General features: G+C 40.9%; 1 protein-coding gene across 1 annotated transcript in view; it reads left to right on the top strand.

Annotated features, from left to right (window-relative positions):
• LOC141791538 (protein turtle homolog B-like) overlaps nt 1-23,735 on the top strand; it is a 218,588-nt gene that overhangs the window by 136,243 nt on the left and 58,610 nt on the right. The window contains exons 8-14 of the mRNA XM_074672094.1: nt 3,678-3,820; nt 3,993-4,133; nt 6,593-6,709; nt 7,172-7,322; nt 12,087-12,198; nt 15,949-16,124; nt 22,451-22,677. Coding sequence (XP_074528195.1) covers nt 3,678-3,820; nt 3,993-4,133; nt 6,593-6,709; nt 7,172-7,322; nt 12,087-12,198; nt 15,949-16,124; nt 22,451-22,677 — 1,067 coding nt within the window. The remainder of the gene's footprint in view (nt 1-3,677; nt 3,821-3,992; nt 4,134-6,592; nt 6,710-7,171; nt 7,323-12,086; nt 12,199-15,948; nt 16,125-22,450; nt 22,678-23,735) is intronic.

The following is a 23,735-nucleotide window of genomic DNA, read 5'->3' as shown; positions in this document are numbered from 1 at the left end:
TTGGCTGATATTCGTGTCTGTGGTGCCGGTGGTGGCGCTCCTCTGGGCTCTCCGTGGCAGAGCTGAGCTGGCTGGCGGTTAGGACTTTCCAGAGGACATCAGTTTGTGGTTCAAAGTTGTTTTGGAAACAATGCGGTGGATCGATCTCTGGCTGCGTTTGAATCCCTCTGTCTCACCGTGTCACGCACTCATTCACTCACTTCCTCACTCTCTCATCTGTCTCTTGCCTGCTTCATCGTGCCACCAGCCTCCTCCTCCTCCTCTTCCTCCTCCTCCTCCCTCATCCAGCAGCTCCTCTCTGCCTTACGTCATCCTCTCTCCCTCACCTGTCCTCTTTCCCACGCTCGTGCTCATCCTCACTGGTTCCTCCTCTATCACTCTGCTGAAAGCTCTCACTCCTCCCTTTTCACCCCTCCTCCCCCTCTTCTCACTCACACCATTTCTCCTCCTTATCACCACCGTGCCTACTCTCAATCTCTCCTCCTTGACCTCATTTGGGCCTCACGCTGCTCGTCTCCTCGCCTCAGAAGAAAGGATTTAGATGAGGAAGTTTGACTTCTCCTCCTCTTTCTCCTCTCCGTCTCTTTTGTGGAGCAGATGGACTCTCCGTCTCCTCCCGAGTCTGTCTCTGCCCAAAGGGCTGAGCTGGACCGTATCAAATCTCAATTATTGCAGACTTGAAATACAGAGAGAGAATATGAGAGGAAAGCTGCTAATGTGGAGCAAATGTGGTAATGAAACTGAAGCGTTTCAGAGGCTAACGGCCTGAACAGATTGAGGAGAGACAGCTCAGGTGTGCTCTGATGAAATGAGCTTTTTATTATTTTATTTCCTTTAATAGACACAAAATCAACTCTTTCCTGAAGACAGGCTGAGATCTGGACTCAGTTTGAACAATTCAAATGTTTTTTTTTTTTTCTTTTTAATAAAACAGAGGATGTGGAATGATGTCACTTCTTCACCAGGACACGCCCCCTCAGCTGGACCAGCTAGAAAATGGACCTCAAACATCAAATCCGGATGGATTTATTAAAGAAGTTTTACATCAGACTTTCTGCATCCTCTGATCTACTACTGTGGTTCACCAAGTGGGAGGTCAGGGCCTCCTGGGAAGATCTAGGCTCAGAGTAACTCCTAAAACTCCCCACAGTCAGTGAATATTGCAACTCCCCAATTAGTAAAATGCTTTCCAGAAAACTTGCAAAGAATTATTTTTTTTTTAACCATTAACCCTGTAAAACCTGACACATCAAGAAATAGTCAGAAATTCTAATTTCTCAGAACTGAGATCTTTATTAGACCTTCAACAAAACCCACAAACAAATGTTGCCATATTGTTTTTTATATGATGTATATTTTTTATCACAGTTTTTAGATTGGCAGTTTTGGCACTTTTTTGTACAGTCTTAAGTAGTATGCATTTTTTCAATAAGGAAATACATTTTTTTTTTAAATAGAAAAGAGTCTATTTAGATCTTAATTTTTCCACAGCTTCTTGAAAATCATCTATAACCAGGTTTACATGCAGACTTTTTTTCACTATGATTAAAATGATTCTGATTGAAGACCTCAGGTCAACTGTTCACATCTGACGTGATCTATTCCCGACATTTAATCAGAACAACGGTTTTACAAACCTGAAATGCGCAGATCTATGAAAACATCACAGGATCATCAAAGATAGAGGTCCATCGTCTATGAAACACAGTAGTTTTCAGATTGTTTTACTCACCAGGAAACTGTGGACCATCTGCAGCAAGTGTTGGGTCTGAATCGTTAATTTCACTATCCCCGCACATTGTAGAGGGGGGAATTTTTTTCTAACTCTGCAGTTTAGAGGATGTTCAGATTACACGTTAATACAGTGAGAGGCACAGCTCAGCTTGCCTGACCGAAGAGTCAAAGGACGTGTCACTTCCAATATGGCCGCTAAGCCGATCTGCTTCAAAACTCTGTTTCAGAAACAGACAGGTGACGTCAGGGAGACTGCGTCCATTAATTGTACAGTCTATCGTTCTATCTGGTGAAATTTGTCTTGATCCAAGAAAAGTACTGTTGAAAAGAAGATCCGATCTCCATTCAATTCCAAAACAAACACACGCCTTGTTAAGAGTCATGTTGTCCTGACAGTGTGTGTGCGGATCTGGACCAAAAGGTGTCGCTACTACCCTACAGGATTCTTTGTTTATTTATTTATTTATTGATTGATTGATTGATTGATTGATTGATTGATTGATTCTTTCTTTCTTTCTTTCTTTCTTTCTTTCTTTCTTTCTTTCTTTCTTTCTTTCGTCTTTCTTTCTTTCTTTCTTTCTTTCTTTCGTCTTTCTTTCTTTCTTTCTTTCTTTCGTCTTTCTTTCTTTCTTTCTTTCTTTCTTTCTTTCTTTCTTTCTTTCTTTCTTTCTTTCTTTCTTTTTCTCTTTCTTTCCTCAACCAAATAGAAATAGACTGAGATAGTATTTAAGGTGTGAGTTTTTCATGTTGCATATAGCGATGTTCCAGTCCGATATTAATATCGGATATCGGTCCGATATCAGCAAAAAAACAAATATTGGTATTGTATCGGAATGCATCTAAAATCTCCGATATAAGCACTCCGATACAAGCAGTCCATTCCAGACTCCGCTCCTGCTGTTTTCATTTGATTTATTTAGGTTATTTTCTGGGTCTTCTAATTAATTATTTATTTTATTCAACTACTAGTATCTTTTATGTTTAATGTTAACATTTCTGCTACCCAATGGTTAATAATAAATGGGTCAGTTTTTCCTCATACCTACTGTTGCTGACTACTGTTCTTTGTTTGGATAATATCACTTATTCAAGCCTTTTCTAACATGACCGACATACTACAAAATAAGTAATAAAAGTATGCAAGTTTTATGCTGATATCGTATCGGGTTAATATTGGTATCGGCCAATACTCAATGCTGCAGTATTGGTATTGTATCAGAAGTGAAAATGTAATATCGGGACATCCCTAGTTGCATATGCCTGTTTTTAATTTTTATTTATTTATTTATTGATTATTTTTATTTTTATTTTATTTTATTTTATTTTTCCGGGGGGATCCCTTTGGAGTTGTTGAACCACAGGGTGTTTGAACCAGGCTGGGACATCTTCCTTACTGCCAAGATGTTAATACATCAGAATCCCTAGACTTATTAACAGCTCAATTTGTAATAATAACCCAACATCTAACAAGAGGAAATGTAATTGATAATTTATCAAAAGTGCCGAGTCTAAAATGTTACCAAAAAAGAAAAAAGGTCATTAAACCTGAAATGTAGCAACTGACCCAAAATGAAACCAGTTGGCAATGGTTGATAATAACTTTAGTGATTCAGTAACACTCACTGTAGCACCATCATTAAATTAAAAGTTTAGATCCCAACCACAATTTTTTTTTGACTAGAATATTTGTGAAACTTTAGGCTACACTCGTTGACACTTTGCTGTGATTGTAGCAAACAGAGCTGCTAACAAGAACATACACCAAACCAGTAATTGATGATCCAGTCCGCTGTGTGTGAGCCACAGGCGTCCCACTTCTCTGTAACTTTCTGATTCCTCAGTCGATTCTGCACAGCTGCAATCACCAGGCTCCAGGTTTCCAAAGCTACTAATTCAATTCCATCATCACCTCCCTCTCTCTGTCTGTCTCTGGATTTCATCAGATCCTGCCCGCGTGGTAAACATGCCATCTGTCATCTATGTGGCCATCGGTCTGCCCGGCTTCATCCGCTGTCCTGTAGATGCAAACCCCCCACTCACTCTGGTGAAGTGGAAGAAAGATGGCCTCCCTCTCCGGATAGACAAGGTGAGCTCATGTGTGGTGCTGTGGTTCTTGGAAATGAAAACTACTCCCTCTGTGTTTTGCAGTTTTTCACCTTCAGTCGTGTCTGCTTCTCGGTCTCTTCTTGGAGCTTTGAAATGATTGGTAATTATTTGTCAATTTGATCACATATGATCTATGCCTGTCCTGGTCTTAGTACCCTGGTTGGAGCCAAATGGAAGATGGGAGCATCCGTGTGGCAGAGGTGACAGAGGACTCTCTCGGCACCTATACCTGCATGCCTTACAATGCCCTGGGTTCCATGGGATGGTCCCCTCCTGCTCCCCTGGTGCTAAAGGTATGCAGCACATTTCTCCTCATTATTGTCCAGTTTGAAGGGAACAGGAGTGGAGCACAGAGCTCAAGTCCATAACCAGAGCAGCAATGAAACAGGCTAACAAAATTAGCATCACAAGTATTTTCTACCTGCACAGAAACTGATTAATGATGATGTCATGACTCTTAAAAAACATATTTAAAGACACTATGAGGAGGGTCTGTTTTATTGGTAGAATCAGACAGTATGAGAGGAGGAGCTGGGCTGGAGGTGAGATGGAGAGCGGTTTGCTCAGTTCAGATAATGAAACACTGACTGGTTTTAACAAAAACTGTGTAGAAACTCTTGGTCTTAATGGAAGTAGTCTTAGTTGTCTTCTTAAAGAAGCTTCAGTCTGACTCAGTCTTTTTTTAACCATTTCTATAGAGGTATTATCAGTTGACGTCTTCATAAAGATGCACACGCATCTTGACTGCAGAATCAGCGTTTAGCTCCATTTATTCATTCAGACGAGTCAGCGTTTTTTAAACACTAAAGTCAACTTTTTTCGCAGCATAAAAATGTACCGTTGTTCTGTGGTCAGTTTTTAGAAACAATACTATACAACAGAGGCAACGTCTATCAAGTTTTGACCATAATAGAGCAACCAATGTTTTGGAGTTAATAGCAACCATGCTAACTTTACACTGAAACACCAGCGACGTCTGCGGGTAAATAATTAAACGTGCCGCCTTTTATCTGATTTGGTGCAGTTTTCTGGGCGTAGCTTTCTGGTTCTTTTATTTTGAACCAGGTCTCAGATTCTGCAGTTTTTTGGTTTGGGACGGTTCCTGACTTACTGACACATGTTTACATCCTGGTCTGTCACAGTCCGGTAAGTGTTCAAGGATAATGCAGCCATGAGCATCAAGTGACAGTTGTGTATTTAAATTGCTCTCTGGGTACGCGCCAGATTTCTTTACTAAAAAGCACCTGTCCACCTAATATCTGTCCACTTGCTGATCTCTTCTTTTCACTCACTGCTATTTCACAAACCTGGGAGCTGTTTACCATCCGTATAAGTGCTGATATTTAGTTTGAAAATCTGTTTTTTAGTGGTTAAATCCTCTACATCAGTTGACAAATCATTACACTCCGCAGTGCTTCTGCACCCAAAATGCACAAATGTTATTTGTTCAATAAATAATCCTTCTATACTCCTTTCTATGACGAAGGATTAGGGCCACGTTAAAGAAAAAAAGTGAACTAAATCAAATTTATGACTTTTATCAGAAGAGCAGAAGCCGTCTTTACAAAGATAAGGACAGTGGAGCATCTTTTGGAGTTATACTTTTGTAAAGGTTTCACAAATCAATAATTATTTCATCTTTTGGTACATCAGAATGACATCATAATAAGTATAAGGACACTCAAAAGATCGCTAAGAACCTGGACCTTTGTTAAGAACTGTGACAAAGTTAGAAAGGTATGCACAGATTCAGCTTTTGCTGCTAACTCCTCAATGGAACATGCTTTTATAAAATCCACACCTCTCTGCAATCACAGCAACATAATCTGAGGGCTACAAATGTATTTTCCTTACAATGAGCCGTCCTTGGCACCGGGGCACTTACATTGCTCTCTGTACAGCGGCCTTGTTCACATGAAACGTATGCAAATTGCATCACCAAACAAATATGATACAGATATTTCAAATAATTTTACCCAGGAGAGGTGTAGAGTATTTAAAAATATATGATCTCATATGATCTCACATGTTTATACTACATTTGTTAGATCTTCTGTTAGCCTATATCAATAGACTAGAAAAACAGCTTTATTCTCATTAATTTATCATTTTATTCTCATACTACATTATTCCCACAAATGTATGACTTTATCCTGTAAGTTGGGACTTTATTCTTGTCGTTGAACAACTTTATTCTTGTAGAATTACAACTTTATTCTTGTAGATTTACTATCTTATTCTCATTAATTTACATCTTCATTCTTGTCAATTTATGACTTTATTCTTGTAGATCAACGACTTTATCCCTGTAAATTTACAACTTTATTCTTTTAAATATTTTTCTTTATTTTCTGCAGATTAATGTCTTTATTTTGGTAGAGTCATGACTTTATCTCCATAAACTCATGATATTAATCCTGCAAATTTACGTCTTCTTTCTTTTCTCTAGCATGCCCCTAATCCATGTTTTACCTCTCCCTTTAAATTCATGTGTTTGTTTCAGAATGAAACTTTTCTACAGAAAATGTTTGTGACATAAGGACGGAGAGTTTTATCTGTTTACTCTGTGACCCCTTCAGCCGTGGAGCAAAGTGTCACACACAAACACAGCCCAGCAGAGTTTGACACAGAAACATGACGTAACACTTCCCTGAATAGCAGAACAGCTGTCGTGTATCCCGAGGTCGCTGTGAGTTCACCCGATCGCTCCATCGTTTTTTTTTTTTATATATCTTTCTCTTTTTCTGTGCAGGACCCTCCCAAATTCTCAGTGGTTCCTGGAGGGGAGTACAGACAGGAGGCTGGGAGAGAGCTGGTCATCCCCTGTGAGGCGGAGGGAGACCCCTTCCCCAACATTACATGGAGGAAGGTCAGAGTTTGCTCTGACAGACCTGTTGGTTTGAGTTTTCTTTGGAGGAATCTGAATCTGAGCACAAAGTGGGAGCTCAGATCTTTATGACTCAAACTGCTGTTTGTCATTTAAGATTTTAATCACAGGTTGATGAAGTCTATAAAACAAGCAAACGAGACATGTTTAACCTCACTCTTTGAGCTTCACACTCATGAAATTCAAAATGATCCATAATTTGAATCCAAAGTCCAACAAAAAGTTTTCTGTGTTACTGACTCAGTTGGATGTAAGAGGTGAGTTAGTTCATCATATGTGACAGTTTGTTGTTTTCTGTGAGCTTTAAAGTGTTTCTGCTCAGTTTGTGAGTTTTTATCTGAAAGTTTCAAACTTTTTGCCCTCTCTGTCTCTCACCTCCTGTGACTCTGTGTGCGTGCGTGTGTGTGTGTGTGTGTGTTTGCCTGCCTGGCTGGCTGTCTGCAGGTTGGGAAGCCCAGTAAAAGCAAGCACAATGTTCTGCCTCGAGGCAGCTTACAGTTCAAGTCACTCACAAAAGAGGACCACGGGGAGTGGGAGTGTGTCGCCACCAACGTTGCCACGAGCATCACTGCCAGCACGCACGTCCAAGTCATAGGTACCACACACGAGAACATGAACACAGACTCACAGACAGAAAGATGGAACAAGGTCTGCTCCATACAATGAGAGAAACCATCAGTCAGACTGTGCTCACTCTTTATTTTCACTTCTTATTTAACTTTTCTGCTGTAGTTTGTTCATGATTTCCAGTTTGCTGCGTGGTCATACAGCGAGCAGTCCAGCCTAGATGACCTTAAGATTTGGAGCTTTGAGACAAATCATCCAGACTCCCAATAAACACCAATTAAAACCAAAGAGAAAAAACACTTTCATCTTTAAATCCATGATAAAAGTCAGACCAGAGTTCCATCCTCATCCAGCCCCAGATTTCATCTTACAATGTCACCGACACGACCCATTCTCTAAATGATGTGAAGATTTACATTTTCTGTCATGGGCAATAACCAAACTAAAGTCTTATCTAGTAAGGTCTCACTAAACTACATCTGGACTGTACATAAGCAGCTTGTCTAAATCTAAAGCTCTGTACATCCTGCAGAAACCCAACAACTCTTACAGCTGACATCTTTGAATGAATGTTTTTTATCGGGATGTGAAAATGTGAGAGTTCAAAAAACACATAAGAGGACATAAGACCAGATTAAAGTGGTGAAATGAAGCAGAAAACTCATTCAGGATCCAGGATCAGGAATATGTTTGTCTAAAAATGTTGTCTGAGGTCAGAATAGTCTGAATATGAAAAATAATCCTGATAAAACCCCATAGACTGTGTGAAACATGGACGTAGTCTCCATTACGTTGTCGGTCTGTTCCTGACACCATAAAGTGAAGCCAATCCATGGATGGCTTACTTCAGCACAAACGTAAGGAGAACATTAGAAGAGAAGGCTAATGAAATCAGAAGATCAAAAATTAAAAAAGAGGGAAATAAAGGAGGTGGCAATACTTAATAAGGCACAACAGACAGTAAATGAGGTTTTCAAAAATATATTTTGTATTTTTATACAAAGGAAAAGAAAAAGAAAAGGTAAAATAACCACAACAAAATATATCAACTTCTTCATTTTTTTCCAGTGCTTCACTTCACTCTCCCAAACCCAGTAATCAGCAAAACTAAAAATTCAAATAAGGTATTTCATGTGATCCGTAATTATGATTGTCTACTGGAGTCAAAGTCCATAATACTCAATAACGTTTCGTTTTCTCCTCTGAAGATAAGATAGTCCAAAAGGCTAGAAATAGTCTCTATAGCTTATCTGATGTGGTCGGTTTGTCACAGACAGATTCCAATGTCTTTGTTTTTCATTTTAGCTCGCCATCGCTCCACACCAGAAGGACAAGGCAACACAAAACATGGGCTGCATAAATATAAGGCAACACTTAAGTACTCATAAGCATTTTAAATGAACAAGTAAAAAAACAAGTTAACAAACGATGAAATAAATAACAGTTAAATTAGATAAAACATTGATAACATTTACTCCTCCATCTTTCTTCTTTGATCTTCATAGCCCCACACTAAGTACTACATGGATAGTTGCTCATTCACTCTCATACGCACACATGGTAGCCAAACTTTGTTTTAGCATTAGCTTTTACCCATCAATATGTTGCCTTATACTCATTCATACAACAACACACATACCAGTAGATGAATGTGCACCGCAGGCACTTTGAAGATTATTAACTTACCAAGTCCAATCAAAATCTATTTTTTTAATACGTCAGCTCGTCTCATCCGGCACCACTCAGCAACATATAAGTTCAGTTATTCCACTCCATCATACTATAAATTCAGTTAGCACGTTTAGGTTCAGAGTACAAGTTCAGCTACTCCACGTACTATCTACTAAGCTTTAGTGGTTCAGTAACTCAGGCTATCAAATGCACCATCCTATGTATACACTTCCTGATTCACACTGAATCCAGGAACGTGATTGGTCAATACACTTACCGCAAGACCTACAAATAATGCAAGATTCAATGTAAAACAAGAATTAACACAGAATTTGAGTACATAAAGTAGAATCAAAGAACTGGCAATACTTCAACTCAGTGCACATTCACCTGTACATAGTATGCAAAGTAGTGACCTGGGTTACACTGGCTTTCAACTTCCTTTCGAGCAGCTACAGGGGGCCAGTTAGTCACCAGCTGAGCAGTGCCTAAGATTGGACAATCAAATGATCCTGATATTCTCTAAACTGCTGAGTGATAAATGAATTCACCCTCTGTAAGGTGTGTGCTGATAGTAAAATCAGTGTTTCAGACCCAGACTGTTCTTTGAACCAGGCTGTAAGTTAAGTTATAGTTATAGTTGATCTTTATTTCATTCAAGTTGTTATATAAAAAGGTATACACATGCAATATAAATATACAGGAAAAAAACTGAAATGAAAGAAGTAAAATCTTATTGCATCTGCCCCTGGGCCTAAATATGCTTTTTGATGCTGTAAAAGTCTGTTTCTTTGCTAAACCAGGGCTGTTTTCCAAACTGCCTACTACACAAGCAGTGCCTACTATTTTGGCTGAAATTCAGTATGTAGTAGTCAGTATGCGAAAACTTGTCAAATCTGCAGTATATTAAAAATCACCGGATGTCCTACTGATCTAGGAAAATTTCTCAGTATGCAACAGACCAGTCTACCTGGCATACTGTTTCCCACAATGCACGGCACTAATGCTGTTTGTCTATGCAGTGGCAGGTTTTGGTGAATTACAGCCATCTACTTGAATAAATCAGCATTATTATTACAACACAACACTAACATTAGACAGTCCATGAGATAGAAGTGAAAAAATGCAAAGAAACTTAAAAGAGGTGTTTACTTCTACAAATTCATTAGCCCATAAAAACCACTAATTCACTTTTTAAACCATACGTGGAGTATATAGAAGTGTTTTTTCATCAGCCGTAAAAAATAAAAATCCCTTCCAGATTTATTTTGAGTAAACAATTTAACTTTTGGTGTAAGATTAGAAATCTGGAGTGATGATTCTGTTTGATATGATTAACAAAATAACTAAATGCAGAGATCTGCTGATTGCTTGTTTTGTATATTTATATTAGAGGCAAAAAACCCAACATCATCTGTAGCTCCACCTTCCGAGACTGGAAACCAGAGTAGTTTACTACAAAACAGACCCAACAGAACAGTCCTGCTACATACTACATGCAAAAGCAGTAGGTAGTATGTAGTGCAGGGGTCACCAACCTTTTGAGACCGAGGGCTACCTCATGGGAAATGAGTGGCACGAAGGGCTACTTGTCTGATAAAAAAATGTTTTCAACAAATTTGCACAGACCACTTTATGATAACATTAATCATAGAAGAAGTAGTAATACTATGTGAAGAGACTGCTCACAGGTCAATGTTAATAAAAAAATGTTATTTCACAGATAGTATTAATGATTTACAGAACAATGATGTTAGACAGGAGCTCCATTGTGGCCGGTGCTGTTTTTTTTTAAACATGCTTTATGGGCACCCTAAGTGGGTCTTGCAGGCACCCAGGTGCCCACTGCCACCACGTTGGTGACCCCTGATGTAGTACCTACTACATACTACATTCACGTGTAGTATGTGTTAGGCGGTTTGGAAAAAGGTCATGATGTTGCCCATTGTAAAATCCAGATCCTGATGCTGACATAAAAACATCTTGACATATTTTCCTCATATCGCCCCCTATTGGAGAAAATTTCCCTTGGTCAAAAGCAGAGTGTGCTGATGTTAACATGTAACGCTGCAGAAAACTGACCACTGATCATCTGGGATCAGAGACACCTTAGGGACAGGTGAGCTTTGATTTCATCAGTGTGTGATGATGGAACAAGGAGGTTTGAGCACTGAGAGACTGATTTTACAGAAACCACTCAAAAAAACAATTAACAAATAGAGCATTAGCACTGTTGCAGAGTTGTGGTGTGTACGAGGTACATATGAGAGAAAGAGCAACTTCAGCACCTTGCAAACTTTGAGGGCGGAGCTCCTGGAAGTTTCTAGAAGATTCAGGAGATCACTTCATGCGTGGAAAAAGTCTTTGGCGTCGTGCTAAACTGAAACAGTAAAAGCTTTTATTGGCCACTTTTGTCCCAGAGGATAACATGACGGCCCATTGGGTATTCACAACCAGCACCTGTGCACAGAGCTGATCTGTGCTCTGCAGCAGTCTGTGGTGTTTTTAACCCTTTACCTCTGCTTTAATCTAAGTTTAATCCTTTTATAAGTCAGGACCCAAGGTTTGAGTTTTAGCCCTCATGTCCAGACCCTGCTGCCGACAGCGATGGTGGACACGGTGCCAGTTTCTGCTCAGACACTTAAAGTTCATCATGACATGTAAAGTGATTTTTCTCTCCAGAATCTTCTGTGAGGTGTTTGATCTGAATTTGGAGCAGATTTGATGACTCTGGTAAATGCAGCGGCTGACCTTGTCCAGCCTGTTGTCAGAGTCGTCCCTGCTGGCTGCAGCTCTTCCTCTCTGGATGCGAGCCAGTCAAATCAGAGCAGCACAATGACCGGATTAAACCGGCTCCTGGTTGGTTTTCTGTTGCTGTGGCTGCAGTGCAGGACCTGGAGACTGTGGAACCAGAAATCTGCTGTGATTTCAGAGTTTTTCTGGCAGATGCACTCAGATCAGTTTCCATCGTGTCTTTTTATGAGGTGGGTGTCGTCTGCAGGAGCTGTGGACATGTTAGAAACTCACCTCAGTTTGTGATTCATCACAGTTTGAATACGTAATTACTGAGTCTAACTTCAAGGCCGCTCTGTGACTAATGCGCAGCACCTCTCTCCTGCAGGCACAAGCCCCCACGCCCCCACCGCTGTCCACGTGGCTGCGTCCTCCACCTGGGCCAATGTGTCCTGGGAGGTGGGCTATGACGGAGGCTACCAGCAGACATTCTCAGTCTGGTACGGCCATGTGTGAGTCATCCCAGCATGCTTTGCTTCCTGCTTTTTTCTTCTTCCAATATGTCCTCTTGCTATTTCTGAAAAATGTCTTTTCCAGGGTTGTGTTCAGAACAGTTGTGAAAACGTAGAGATGGAAACACTCGGAGGTCCAGTGTGAGTGAGTTTTCATCTCTCATCTTGGAATTTATCCGGGTAAAAAAAAAAAGAAGAGCAACTAAACTGAACATGACCCAAAGTTCTCCGTCCTGCTGCTGCTGCTGCTTTGCTGCTGCTTCTCTGGGGAAAGGCCTGGGTCTGAGGGGTCTGAGGGGTCCGAGGGGTTACTTCAGTGTCAGCTTAACAGGAAGTTTTACAATAATATGTGAACAACAATGACGTGATTCTCTTTATCTCAAAAAAGGAAAAAAATGAAAAAGTCTTTGGTTTTTTATCTTTCTGCTGATCTGTGTGTCTGGTTTTGAGAGGTCAGGATTACCAGACTTTGAGATTTATGTGACTTAATATCTGAGTTATCTGCATCATAGTGGATGGTCACATGACTTAAATGTCTGTTCAGGAGTAATAAGTATGTTCAGCTGCTCACTATTAAATACAAGACTATTGTGAGGAAAATCTCAACATTAAGTGAGAAAACAGAAAACAAGCAGGGATGATCAGTTAGATGTAAAATAATAAGCTTTACTTGGATTTAACAGCTGAAAGTGTTATTTCTCTGCGTCGACTTGTTTCACTTGTCATCGTGTGTCTGACTTCAGAGGCAGGTGAAAATCTGCTGCTGATGATGAACCACAGGTGTTTCCATGCGTAGAGGATACCTGGGCAGCCTGCCAAGTGAACCGTTTTCCAGCTAATAATTAGTAATTATAATTATTATAACTGATTATAAACATTGGAATTTGCGATTAATAAAATAGTTCATGATGAGTGTGACAGGTGACAGAGAGACAGACGTAGTGTTTCTTCATCATTGAGACATTTTCTGCTGCTTATTAAAAGAATCTTTTATAATTTAGTGATCCTCTTAGATACAGTAGGAGTTGAGTCATAATTTGGGGGTTGGGGTCTCTAATGGTACCAAAAATAGATCATTTTCCTCCATGCAACAGATTAAATAAATAAATAAATAAACAAACACAATAAACAGTAATAGATGATAAAATACAAAATCGGTGTTGGCGTTCTTGCTTTTCAAGAAGCCAACTCTTAGCTGTATATTTATTTTAACTTATTGGATTTATTAGCGGGGTACACTGTTACCCCTTTTCCACCGAACCGGTGCTGGTGCTGGTTCCAGGCCAGTGCCTGACTGACTCCAGGTGCTCAAAACTGGTGCTTAGCAGGCACCAACTCTTTGCTGGGCCAGAGCTGATGCTGCATTCCGTTTACATAGGAACTGGGAAGTGGGAAGCGGGAATGACGTTACCTCCGAGGTTAAAAATCTTCCAGTTGCCAAGTCGGAAAAATGTGCCAAAACCTCAGCATTTCTGTATATAAACATAGAATAATACTAGGTATACAGCTGATTTATTGAAACAAACATGAGTCAGAAATTCTAAATTAAACAGAATCCAACAGGAGCTAAATTACTGTTTACTCCTGAAGTTGGAATTTCCTACTGGAAACCCAGGGATGGTGTGGATCCCCTAACATCCCAGTGGGAAATTCAGACTTCAGGGGGCAATCCAGTCAAAAATTCCTACTTGGAATTTGTAAATTCTAACTTCCCAAAATGGAACGCATCATAAGCACCAACTATGTGGGGGGCTGGGGGCGGGGCTACAGTGACCAATAATCAGAGTAAAAAAAAGCTGCTGTTTTGTTAGTGTTTCCTTATTCATTATTTGAATTGAAGGCAAAATTAAAGCACTAATGTCTTTCCTCCCTCATAGATCAGTCCATGCCTTATTATTTTATTAAACAGACTAAACAGCTCTATGATATTTCTCCTATTTGCACGATGGGGGTCACTTTTGCCTCATATCAGTAGCATACTGACATTTTACGGTGACACAATGATGTGAACCCTACTAGGCTCTTTGCCGATGGAAAACCAAACTGGTTCTCAGAAAAAATAACCTGGTTAGAACCAGCTAAGCATCAGCACCAGCACCAAACAAGCACTGGTGGAAAAGGGAGGATGTGTCGCCCTGCCATATTGTCACTGTATCACATAGCTGACGCAGCTATCGGCATCTACCTGCTAAGGAGGGATCAGGCTTTGAAGATCCGATGTGTCCAGGGCTTAAATGTCGTAACATGTAGCACACCTGCTCACTCACACATGTGCACAAGCAGACAGGAAACCACTCCACCCTGATTCACTGTTCAGTGTTTCTACTGCATCGGGTGTTTTATCAGGAAGGATCTGAGCACGAGTTCTGACCCAGTGAGAGGAAAAATGAGACTGTGACCACCTCTGATGTCTGTTTTTAGCAGTCAGACCTTGGTTGTTAAATTATTTAAACCAATCCTATAAGCAGCCAAATAACTGAAGCTCTGATCCTCTCTGTGTGAGACATAAACAATCCTGCTCATGTGAGCTGTTAATCTCGTTTGTAATGAGCTGGGTAGATAAAAATTGAAATACGCTGAAACAATTCAGACTCTATGTATCGTTACCCATCATGCTTTATTAAAACAGTGAGGGGACTGCAGAGCGGCACCAATCTAGAAACAAGCAGACAGCAGCTTTAATAAATGATCGTCCCACTGACGGCAAACATCGGCGAGCGATGCGTGCAGAGCGGCTTTGGGCCGCATCAATCTTAATGACATTTCTCAGGTGGCCCCGTCCCTCTGAAGTCGAGCTTAAACTTTTGTAATTTGTTCATGCTGGGGATGAAAAGTAGCTTTCCAAATCCCATCTAAACCCCTCTGCCAAAAAAGATAAACACTGACACTCTTGGCACCCAGCTGCGTCAAAAAGAGTGTAGCTTCGAATACTGCAGGGGGATTCTCACATTATTTAAAACCTGGACTACATTTTCAGCCTACTCTGGGATCCAAATCAAAACAAAAACTTTAACAGTTGCTCCAAAAGATTGTTTTAGCTGTGAGACAAGCTGCTAAATAATCTCTTAGGGTAGAAATTTATCCAAGAACGCATCCATTAAAGTCCATTTCCCAGCACTCCAGTACAAATATGACAGAATGATTCAATCTTTTTGTTTGAGAGTAAGATAGTGCCCTCTTAGAAATGCTTGATTGGTCTCTTCAGTTGGACTCCAGTGTTGTTAAATCAGTGGTTTTGGTGTTTCAAATGTCGGCTTGGATCCAGCACTAAGAAAACAGAAAGTGATGAAGCGGACACAGGTCAGTCAGTCAGAAACTCACAGCTATGCTTGTAAAACTAACTGATCTCAGTTGTTTGTGTGTTTGGTGAGAAATGTTCGATCGTCTGCCTCTGAGCCGCCAGGTGAGGCGTTTACAGTCCACGTCGTGTTGAGCTGCTGCATGCGTACAGTTTTCTGCTTTATCTGCTGATCAGGTTCAGGTAACAGCTGAGTGTGTGGCATGAGCAAACAGCAAACTGCAAAGCCGAGCGCAGCATGGGCTTCAAACCATCCAGTGATAACCGTGATGTGGATGAAGAAACGTTTATGTGATGTTGGAACAAATGTGATTATGATGAACAACAATGCTAAGTATAAGACTTTTCTAACCATAGCTGCTCAGTTTTACAAAGAAATGTCCCTCTTTTACATTTCCTCCTGGCCCGTCTGCTCATATCTCCTCCTGACTCCCACACAGGCTGAAGAGGGAGCGTTTAGGTCCACATGACTGGCTCTCTGTACCCGTGCCTGGAGGCCACGACTGGATGGTGGTGCCCGGCTTGGAGCCAGAGACAACATACCAGTTCAGCGTCCTGGCCACAAACAAGCTTGGCACAGGCCCCTTCAGCGAGGTTGTCACTGTGAACACACTAGGTGAGTGGGCTCACTGCTGCTCCACAGGGACGGAGGGGTTCCAGGAATAAAATGACTTCAGCAGACAGACACACACGGCTGGAGTGAACAGACGGATGGGTCATGATGAATCACTTTGCTTTCTGCTCCTGCAACAAGCAAAGTATTCATTTGGTCTGTGCTGTTTTAAAACAAACAAAATCCAGTTTAGAAAAGATGCGCGTCATGTGTAAGTTAGAGTATATCAAAGGTTTGTGAGAAGTGTAAAACGTTTGTGGTTCAGACTCCTTTAGGCATCTTTTCAGTCAGTGAAATAGGGCTGTGGGGTGAAACAGGTTCCCCAACTCTACCCACAACCCTCGAAGCTGTCTCTGAGCACATGTTCTCGTTGGCAGGTAATATTGTAAAAAAGAGAGCCGCGCTCGATCCTGATCAAGATGAAAGACTCGTGTGTCTGGCAAATATCAGAAAACAAGACGGGACATTGACTATTGGTTATGTTTTACCTTGCTGTGTTTTTATTTCAAAGCCGTCTGAGCTCCCTCTGTTAAACGGGCTGTTAAGTTAATGAAGAATGAGCGTAAATTTGTTCAAACATAATTTTTTGAAAAAGTAACTGCCCTAATACCTACTGATAATTCTTCTGTTGTATGTTAATCCACTCCTTCTTTGCATTTCTTTTAATGAATGAATGAATGAATGAAGATTAAATCAGCTTTTCCTTTCAGTTCACTCCACTATTCAACAGCACATAATCATGGTTGAATCATTGGCTACGTTTACATGCAGTCATCACTCAGTTGCACATGGACATGTGAACGGCAATAGCTCTTTTTCAAAAAATGGAATATGCTCACATTCACACAAATTTCTAAAAACCTGAAAAACAGGTTTTTAGGTTACTCTTTGCCTGATCCAAATATTTGGTTTAGGGATTATCAGTCTGCATTATCATAAAGATGTGAGCACATCTTGAGCGCGGAAGCAGCGTTTAGCTTCATTCATTCAGACGAGTTAGCATTTTTTAAACACTAAATTCAACCTTTTAGCAGCATAAAAATGTACAGTTGTTCTGTGGTCAGTTTTTAGAAATGATACTATACAACAGAGTCAACGTCTATCAAGTTTGGACAGTTACAGAGCAACCAGTGTTTTGGCGTTAATAGCGACCATGCTAACTGGTGACTCTCAGAACAGTATCAGAGCGCGGTCACACTGGCCCTCCAAAACGTGCCATGCCTAAGCAAGATTGCCCCCCTGCAGCGCTGTTCCCCAGCTGGAGAGTACGGCCAGCGGTCACACTGCCCCTATATGAACCAGACTTTAGCGGGTATCAGACACGCGCACAGCCCGCCTATGTCATCGTGAAGCATCTGTTAACATGAAGCACAATCTCATCAGAGTCAGCACAATGAGACACAGAGAGCGCTGCTACAACTTTAGAGACTTTTGGATTTATATTAAGTCGTTTCCGCCCAATACAGCCCTCAAACAACCCCGCTTTGTTTAAAATGACTGTCGAGAGATGTGCTTACGGTGATTTTAGGTAATGGATCGCATGCGCTGTCCGCATGCTTGTGCTCGTGCATGAAGTAAACCGTTTCGAAGCGTGCCGAAGCACGGAAGGGAATCGTGCTTGAGCACGGTACAGTTGCGGTCACACTGGCCATTTTAAACGTGCTTTACGGCTGAAGCATGCTTAGGCACGGCACGATTGGCCAGTGTGACCGCGTCTTCAGTGGTTAATGGCCGAGAGTCACCACTTAACAGGGTCGCACTTTACACTGAAACACCAGCAACATAAATAATTAAATGTGCCGCCTTTATCCAACCTCAGTTAAACAGGTTTGACCACGAACAAGAAATATTAACTGTTGATATTCAAAACACAGACTTGACTTTGCTTGTGTAATGAAAAAGCTGGTTTGGGGCCCAGGTTCTGACCAAAAATGGACTCTATATAGAGAGGAAATAAATGAAGCTATAACTGTTGATTAACAGAAGCAGATTTTAGGATCAAAGTAAAATTAGTGAATATTATGAAATGAAGAACCAGTCTATTAACCCTGAAATACTCAACCATTAATATTGTGTTTTGGTGCAGTTCTCTGGACGTAGTTTTCTGGTTCTTTTATAATGAACTGAGTCTCAGACTCAGCAGTCTGTGTGCTCTTTTTGGTTTGTGAGGATTTCTGATTTATTGACACATGTTAACATCCTGGTCTGTCACAGTCTGGTAAGTGTCCACGAATAATATAGTCATGAGCATCGAGTGACAGTTGTGTGTTTAAATTCCTCTCTGGGTACACGCTGGATTTCTCAGCTAAAAACGTCTATCCACCTAATATCTGACCACTTGCTGATCTCTTTTATCCTCGCACTGCTAATTCACAAACCTGAGAGCCATATATCGCCAAAGTGATGATATTAAGTGAAAAAAATATGTTTTTTGGTGATTAACTCCCCCACATTGGTTGACAAACCATTATACTCTGCAGTGCTTCTGCACCCAAATAATTCCTCTATACACCTATCAGGATATCCCCATTCAAAGAAACATTAATTTGTGTTTTGTGCATGTTTTGTTTGCAAGGAATATTGGTCTTTTGAGTACAGTAAGTTTGCCATGCTACTGTTGTTGTAGCTGCTGTTGTTGCTATGGATATCATGTAAATAGGAATAACTCTGCTCAAGAACATAAATGAGTTATTCAAAAGTTTCAGAAACCAGTTTATTGACCCTAACCTGAATATTGACTGAAACGTAAACATAGCCATAGATAACAGTTTACTGTAAGCAGTTTCTGGAGTAGAGTCATTGATTGAGCACAGACATCAGGTCGATTACACGTCCCTTTAGCTGGAGGGCAGGCCGACATTGTGACATCACTCATAAAACGTCCATACCAGTGGGAAATGCAGAACATTAAGTTGTGTCTGGATATTTCACCTCGAAGATGGCGTTTGGAGGAGTGAGCAGTCACTTCAAAGCATGCTGGGTACATAAACATGTGGATCAGGCTAGTAGCTCCACTTTTCACAGCTGTCATCCCTCATCAGGTCATAACCATGTGTTCAAAGACACAGAGCTATGCTGTACAGAAACATTGTGGGGGGCTGGTTTGATCAAAACGACTCCTTAAGGGGACGCTGGTTTGGCCCGAGTGTTTAAGTCACATCAGAGGCATGAAGACCCCAAAACATAGACTTCTTTAAAAAAATGTGGACCCCACAGTTGCTGAGAGCAGGTGACCAGCAGAGGGAGTGGGGGGGTAAGTGGTGGATGGTCCTGATTTCTGATTATTTCAATCACCTGGTGAGAGAAAAATCCAGAATATCTACCTCAACTCATCTAAGTTTTTTTTTTTTTTTTTTAAACCAGCTAAATCCATGTTCATCATAAGACTTTACATCAGCACACCTGAAGAGGCTGTTTGTGTTTTAAATGCTGGGACGCAGAGTTGTAGAGAAACAGCTTTGTAAAAGCTCAAACTGTGCCGTGGATGAATCACTATGCATTATTCTGCTCCTGAGTAAAGAGACACTTATTTAGAGTAAATGAAGCTGTCACAGATTATTACCTGAAGATAAGTGACGAGCTGGAAGTCAGGGGAACTATTCATGCTGCATCACTTTCTGTGTCGGCGAAGGAGCCTAAACAAAGACACTGAAGGAGCCGCTTTCAGTCGTCTTCTGCTGTAAGATTGTTTCACCATTAAAGACTCAAAAACCCTGACACATCATGGTTTCCAGCACTCAAAGGCTTTTCAGAGAGGTAGTTTTGCAAGATGAAATTTCTTCTGACACAGTTAAAGACTGAGGTAAATGTTTCAGGCAGTTTGGAAAATCTAAGACAAACTCCAACTTTAATTATTGTTCTTGCTGAAATATCCAAACAGCTGTGTAGAAGTGCCAGCATTAACCCCTGGCTGGTACATACTTTCTGCGTCAAATCAACAGCGAACCCTGTTGTAGCTCTTTTTCAACACAGGAGCCTGATGTGCACTTCCTCCCAAACATTGTGTTAAATCAATGTGGACAGCAAGCCCTGTGATTGGTCCAGAGAGCAGTATTATGTATATTGCTTTGAGATGCATCCTGTGTGTCCTTCACTACATACAATTGCTAGGTGGCCAGCCCTTGGATGTCTTATCAGAATGTGTTAGCAGAATCTGTCTCCTTATTGCAGCGTATAGTTTACTTAAGCCTGGTGTCCAGCTAAGCATGTAGCTTGGTTTAGCCCAGTGGTTCTCAAATGGGGAATTTAAAAATGTATCACTTGGCAAAAAAAAGGGCAAACACTAAAATTCCATCAACACTATTTAGGGTTAGGGTTGGGGGTTAGGGTTAGGGTTAATATAAATTTAAGTTCATAAACTGGGTATTGTATCCAGTAGGTTTTTTCAACACTTCAACACAAAAAAAAAGAAAAAAAAAAAGAAAAAAGAGTAACAAAACAAAAAGAGAGACGAAATACAATTCTAGCTCGCTAGAAGGTGCCCTGGCTCAGGCCGAGGACCCTAACAAGAGCTTCATGCTGAAGTGTATCAGCAATGATTCGGAAAACACAGGCAGGCACACTATAGCAAAACAGACTAAATTCTGTCAGTATCTGGAAAAATATGCTTGATGGGATTTCCTTTTACGAGCTGCAACCGTGGGGAGAAATTAGCCAACAGTAGCATAAAGCTAGCACATATTCAGCGCCAAATTTTCTTTTAGCAAATATTTCATTAAACTATTATATATTCTTTTTTTTGTGAAGAAATGTTTGTCTATTGTTACGTTGATAAATTTTGGTTTAAGAAGAGCCCTTTACTTTGTTACCAACAGAGGGCGCTCTAAGTTGACAATTCTTTCTGTGTGTACAAATACTTCCTTTTTAACTAATTTTTGGTTATTTTTGTTTTATAGCTGATGCAGTTATATTTTTTTTCTGTTCTATCTGGTCACGATTTTAGGATTGACAACGATGTGATTTCGTAAATTACACACTAAAACTACAGCCCTGTGTTTTACATCTGTTTTCCAACTAATTTTAAAAGTTGTGCTTTTTTGGGGTTACTTGGCTGGAAAAGAAAAAAAAAACATTTCACAGGGGTACATCACTGTAACAGTTTGAGAACCAGTGGTCTAGCCCATAGCCTAGCTGACCTGCTTATTGTAGCAAGAGGTTTACTTTAGCCTAGCACTTAGCCTAGTATGCTGCTTGAAATGTGGCTATCACCATAGCTCCATCCATAGGTCAAGCATTGAACTTAGCACTTAGCATCTAGCTTAGCCTAATTAGCTTAGCCTTAATGTTGCATTTATATTTCAAGTGAAGCTATTTACAGCAGCTTGATATTCTGTGCGTTATTTTTTTCAGTTGTAGTTTTTCACGTTGAATTCAACCAATGATAAAGAAAGATCAACTGAGGCCTGACTCAGTCATTATCTGAATGACTGACTGTCAAACTGTGTATCATCACACATAGAGGGAGGACAGTTACACCTTTCCTGTTTATTATGTGGTTAACGACAGCATGTATTAGCTGTAGTCTAACATTAGACACTCAGAATCTGTGTGCGAAAGCAGAAAAAAAAAAAAAGCAGGACCAGAAACAGACGATCTGATGATCACACAGACCATGCTACAGGAGTGCTGCAGAGTAACCCAGGCACTCTGATGAAGAAGCAAGTAGGGCTACTGACTGTCTGCCACTACGCTGTGGGGTCAACACAGAAGGATAAACCCGGCTTAACAGGCTTTAAACCTAGAGTGCCATCAACTATTTTCTGATCGCTGTTAATAAAGTTTAATGATTTTTTTTTGTTTTATTTTAACAGCAGAAACATTTTTCCTGGAGCTTTCCTCTGACACTGGTTTCTGTCACTCAGTGTGACTCCTGTTAGCAGATAAAGGACTTTTGTGTTGAGCTGAACTAAAAACAGGAGGGGGTTGGCTCAATGGTGAGATCGGCACCGGATGAACAGATGATGTAGTCCTCAAATTAAGCAGCCCCAGGTTCAAATCCAGCTATTTTTATTTACTCAGTGTCCCATTCTCTGGATAAAGGGATCTTAAGATGCCCAAACAAAATCTTTGAAAAATACAAAGACAGCCTCTGAAAAATAAACTTATGGAGGAAAGCGTTGGATAGCAGAGCTTTAATGATGCTCTTTAGAAAACGTGTCTATAATGAGAATGAAGTGTGTCAGTATTGATGTCTACAGATGTGTTTGGTTTAATAAGCACTCACATGTTCAGTTTAAGAGTCCGTCTCACAGTGAGACTGATTGGTCTCTTTTTTTTTTTTTTTTTTGATGTGCTGCTCACATGTTCTCCACCCTGATGTGCTCTTGCAGTATTTCCTATAAGTACCCCTGAACCATTGGTGCTGCTTACCCCACCACGGTGCCTCACAGCCAATCGCACGCAGCAGGGAGTCCTGCTCACCTGGATCCCACCTGCCAATCACACAGCACCTATCCAGCATTATGTCATGGAGTTTCGCCTGGGGGAGCGATGGGAGGTCTTGGACGACAGCATTCCTGCAGGGGAGACGGAGCTGCTGGCCCGAGACCTCATCCAGGTAATGGACCGGTCGCGTGCTGTAGACCTCACACTCTGTTTGATTGTACAACACCTGTCAGTCGCAGCTCAACAGACACATCTGAGCTGGAGTCTTACATTGTAACGTCACTCTTCATATTGATAGACTCTCAAGTCTGAACAAACCACTGCAGAATAACTGACATCATGACAGTAAACAACGAACTGCTCTGCACCATAACAGATATGAAACACACACAGAGGATGGCTGGCTGAACTGATGGATGAGCTCTAAAGTGTCATGAAGCCACATTGAGCCCTCACCCACAGTCACACTGTTGATGAGATGTTTCCTGTTTGAGGATGTAGTTAAGAGAGGATATGAGTCATGCTGTTAAGGAACAGTTAATGAATGTGTGGTGTGTTGACGTGTCTATTTCATCAGCCCATTTAAAGCTGGGTCAAACTCAAAGTTAACGTCACAGACTGCATCTGATCACACAACGCTCATGCAGCTGTCAGGATAACAGAGAGAGGATCTAAACAGCCACCGGTATGATGTATAAAGTCCTGTTTCCACCAAGCAGTTCGGTGTAGATCAGTAAAGTTTGGTGCATGTTGGATCAGTTAAGCCTGATCCTGTTTGTGCTTCCATAGCCAACCACAGCCAAGCTGTAGGTGATGTGTAAGCCAGATACCGACAGCCACATCAGTTTCATAATAGCATGACGCCATTGTATCGCGACACAGTGTACCCCGCTAATAAATCCAACGAAGAAGAAAAACACGACACAGTTAACAAAGAGCAACCATGGAAGACATCCAGCAATTCGTCTTCTATGTGATTGGCATGTGGCTCTTTGTTACACAGTAAGTGACAATTCTTTCACCCAATCAATGGTCTGCAGTGTCGTAGCTCCAGCTTTTGGTATTGGATTGGTTTAGTCTGGCACTCCAACGGAAGGGTCCCAAAAAGAGGGACACCTCACCTCGGTTATTAAGGGATCTGTCCTCGGATTAGTCAGTGGAAACACCACAAAACGCGTGCTGTACCAAGACAAACTGAACTGAACCGCTTGGTGGAAACAGGGCTTAAGG

This window comes from Halichoeres trimaculatus, unplaced genomic scaffold (genome assembly GCF_033239565.1).
Source record: "Halichoeres trimaculatus isolate MK-OKI-2021-1 unplaced genomic scaffold, fHalTri1.1 fHalTri1_scaffold_6, whole genome shotgun sequence".
Lineage (NCBI taxonomy): Eukaryota > Metazoa > Chordata > Actinopteri > Labriformes > Labridae > Halichoeres > Halichoeres trimaculatus.
Note: the sequence above shows the minus strand (reverse complement) of the source record. Positions and strands in the feature narration are given on the sequence as shown.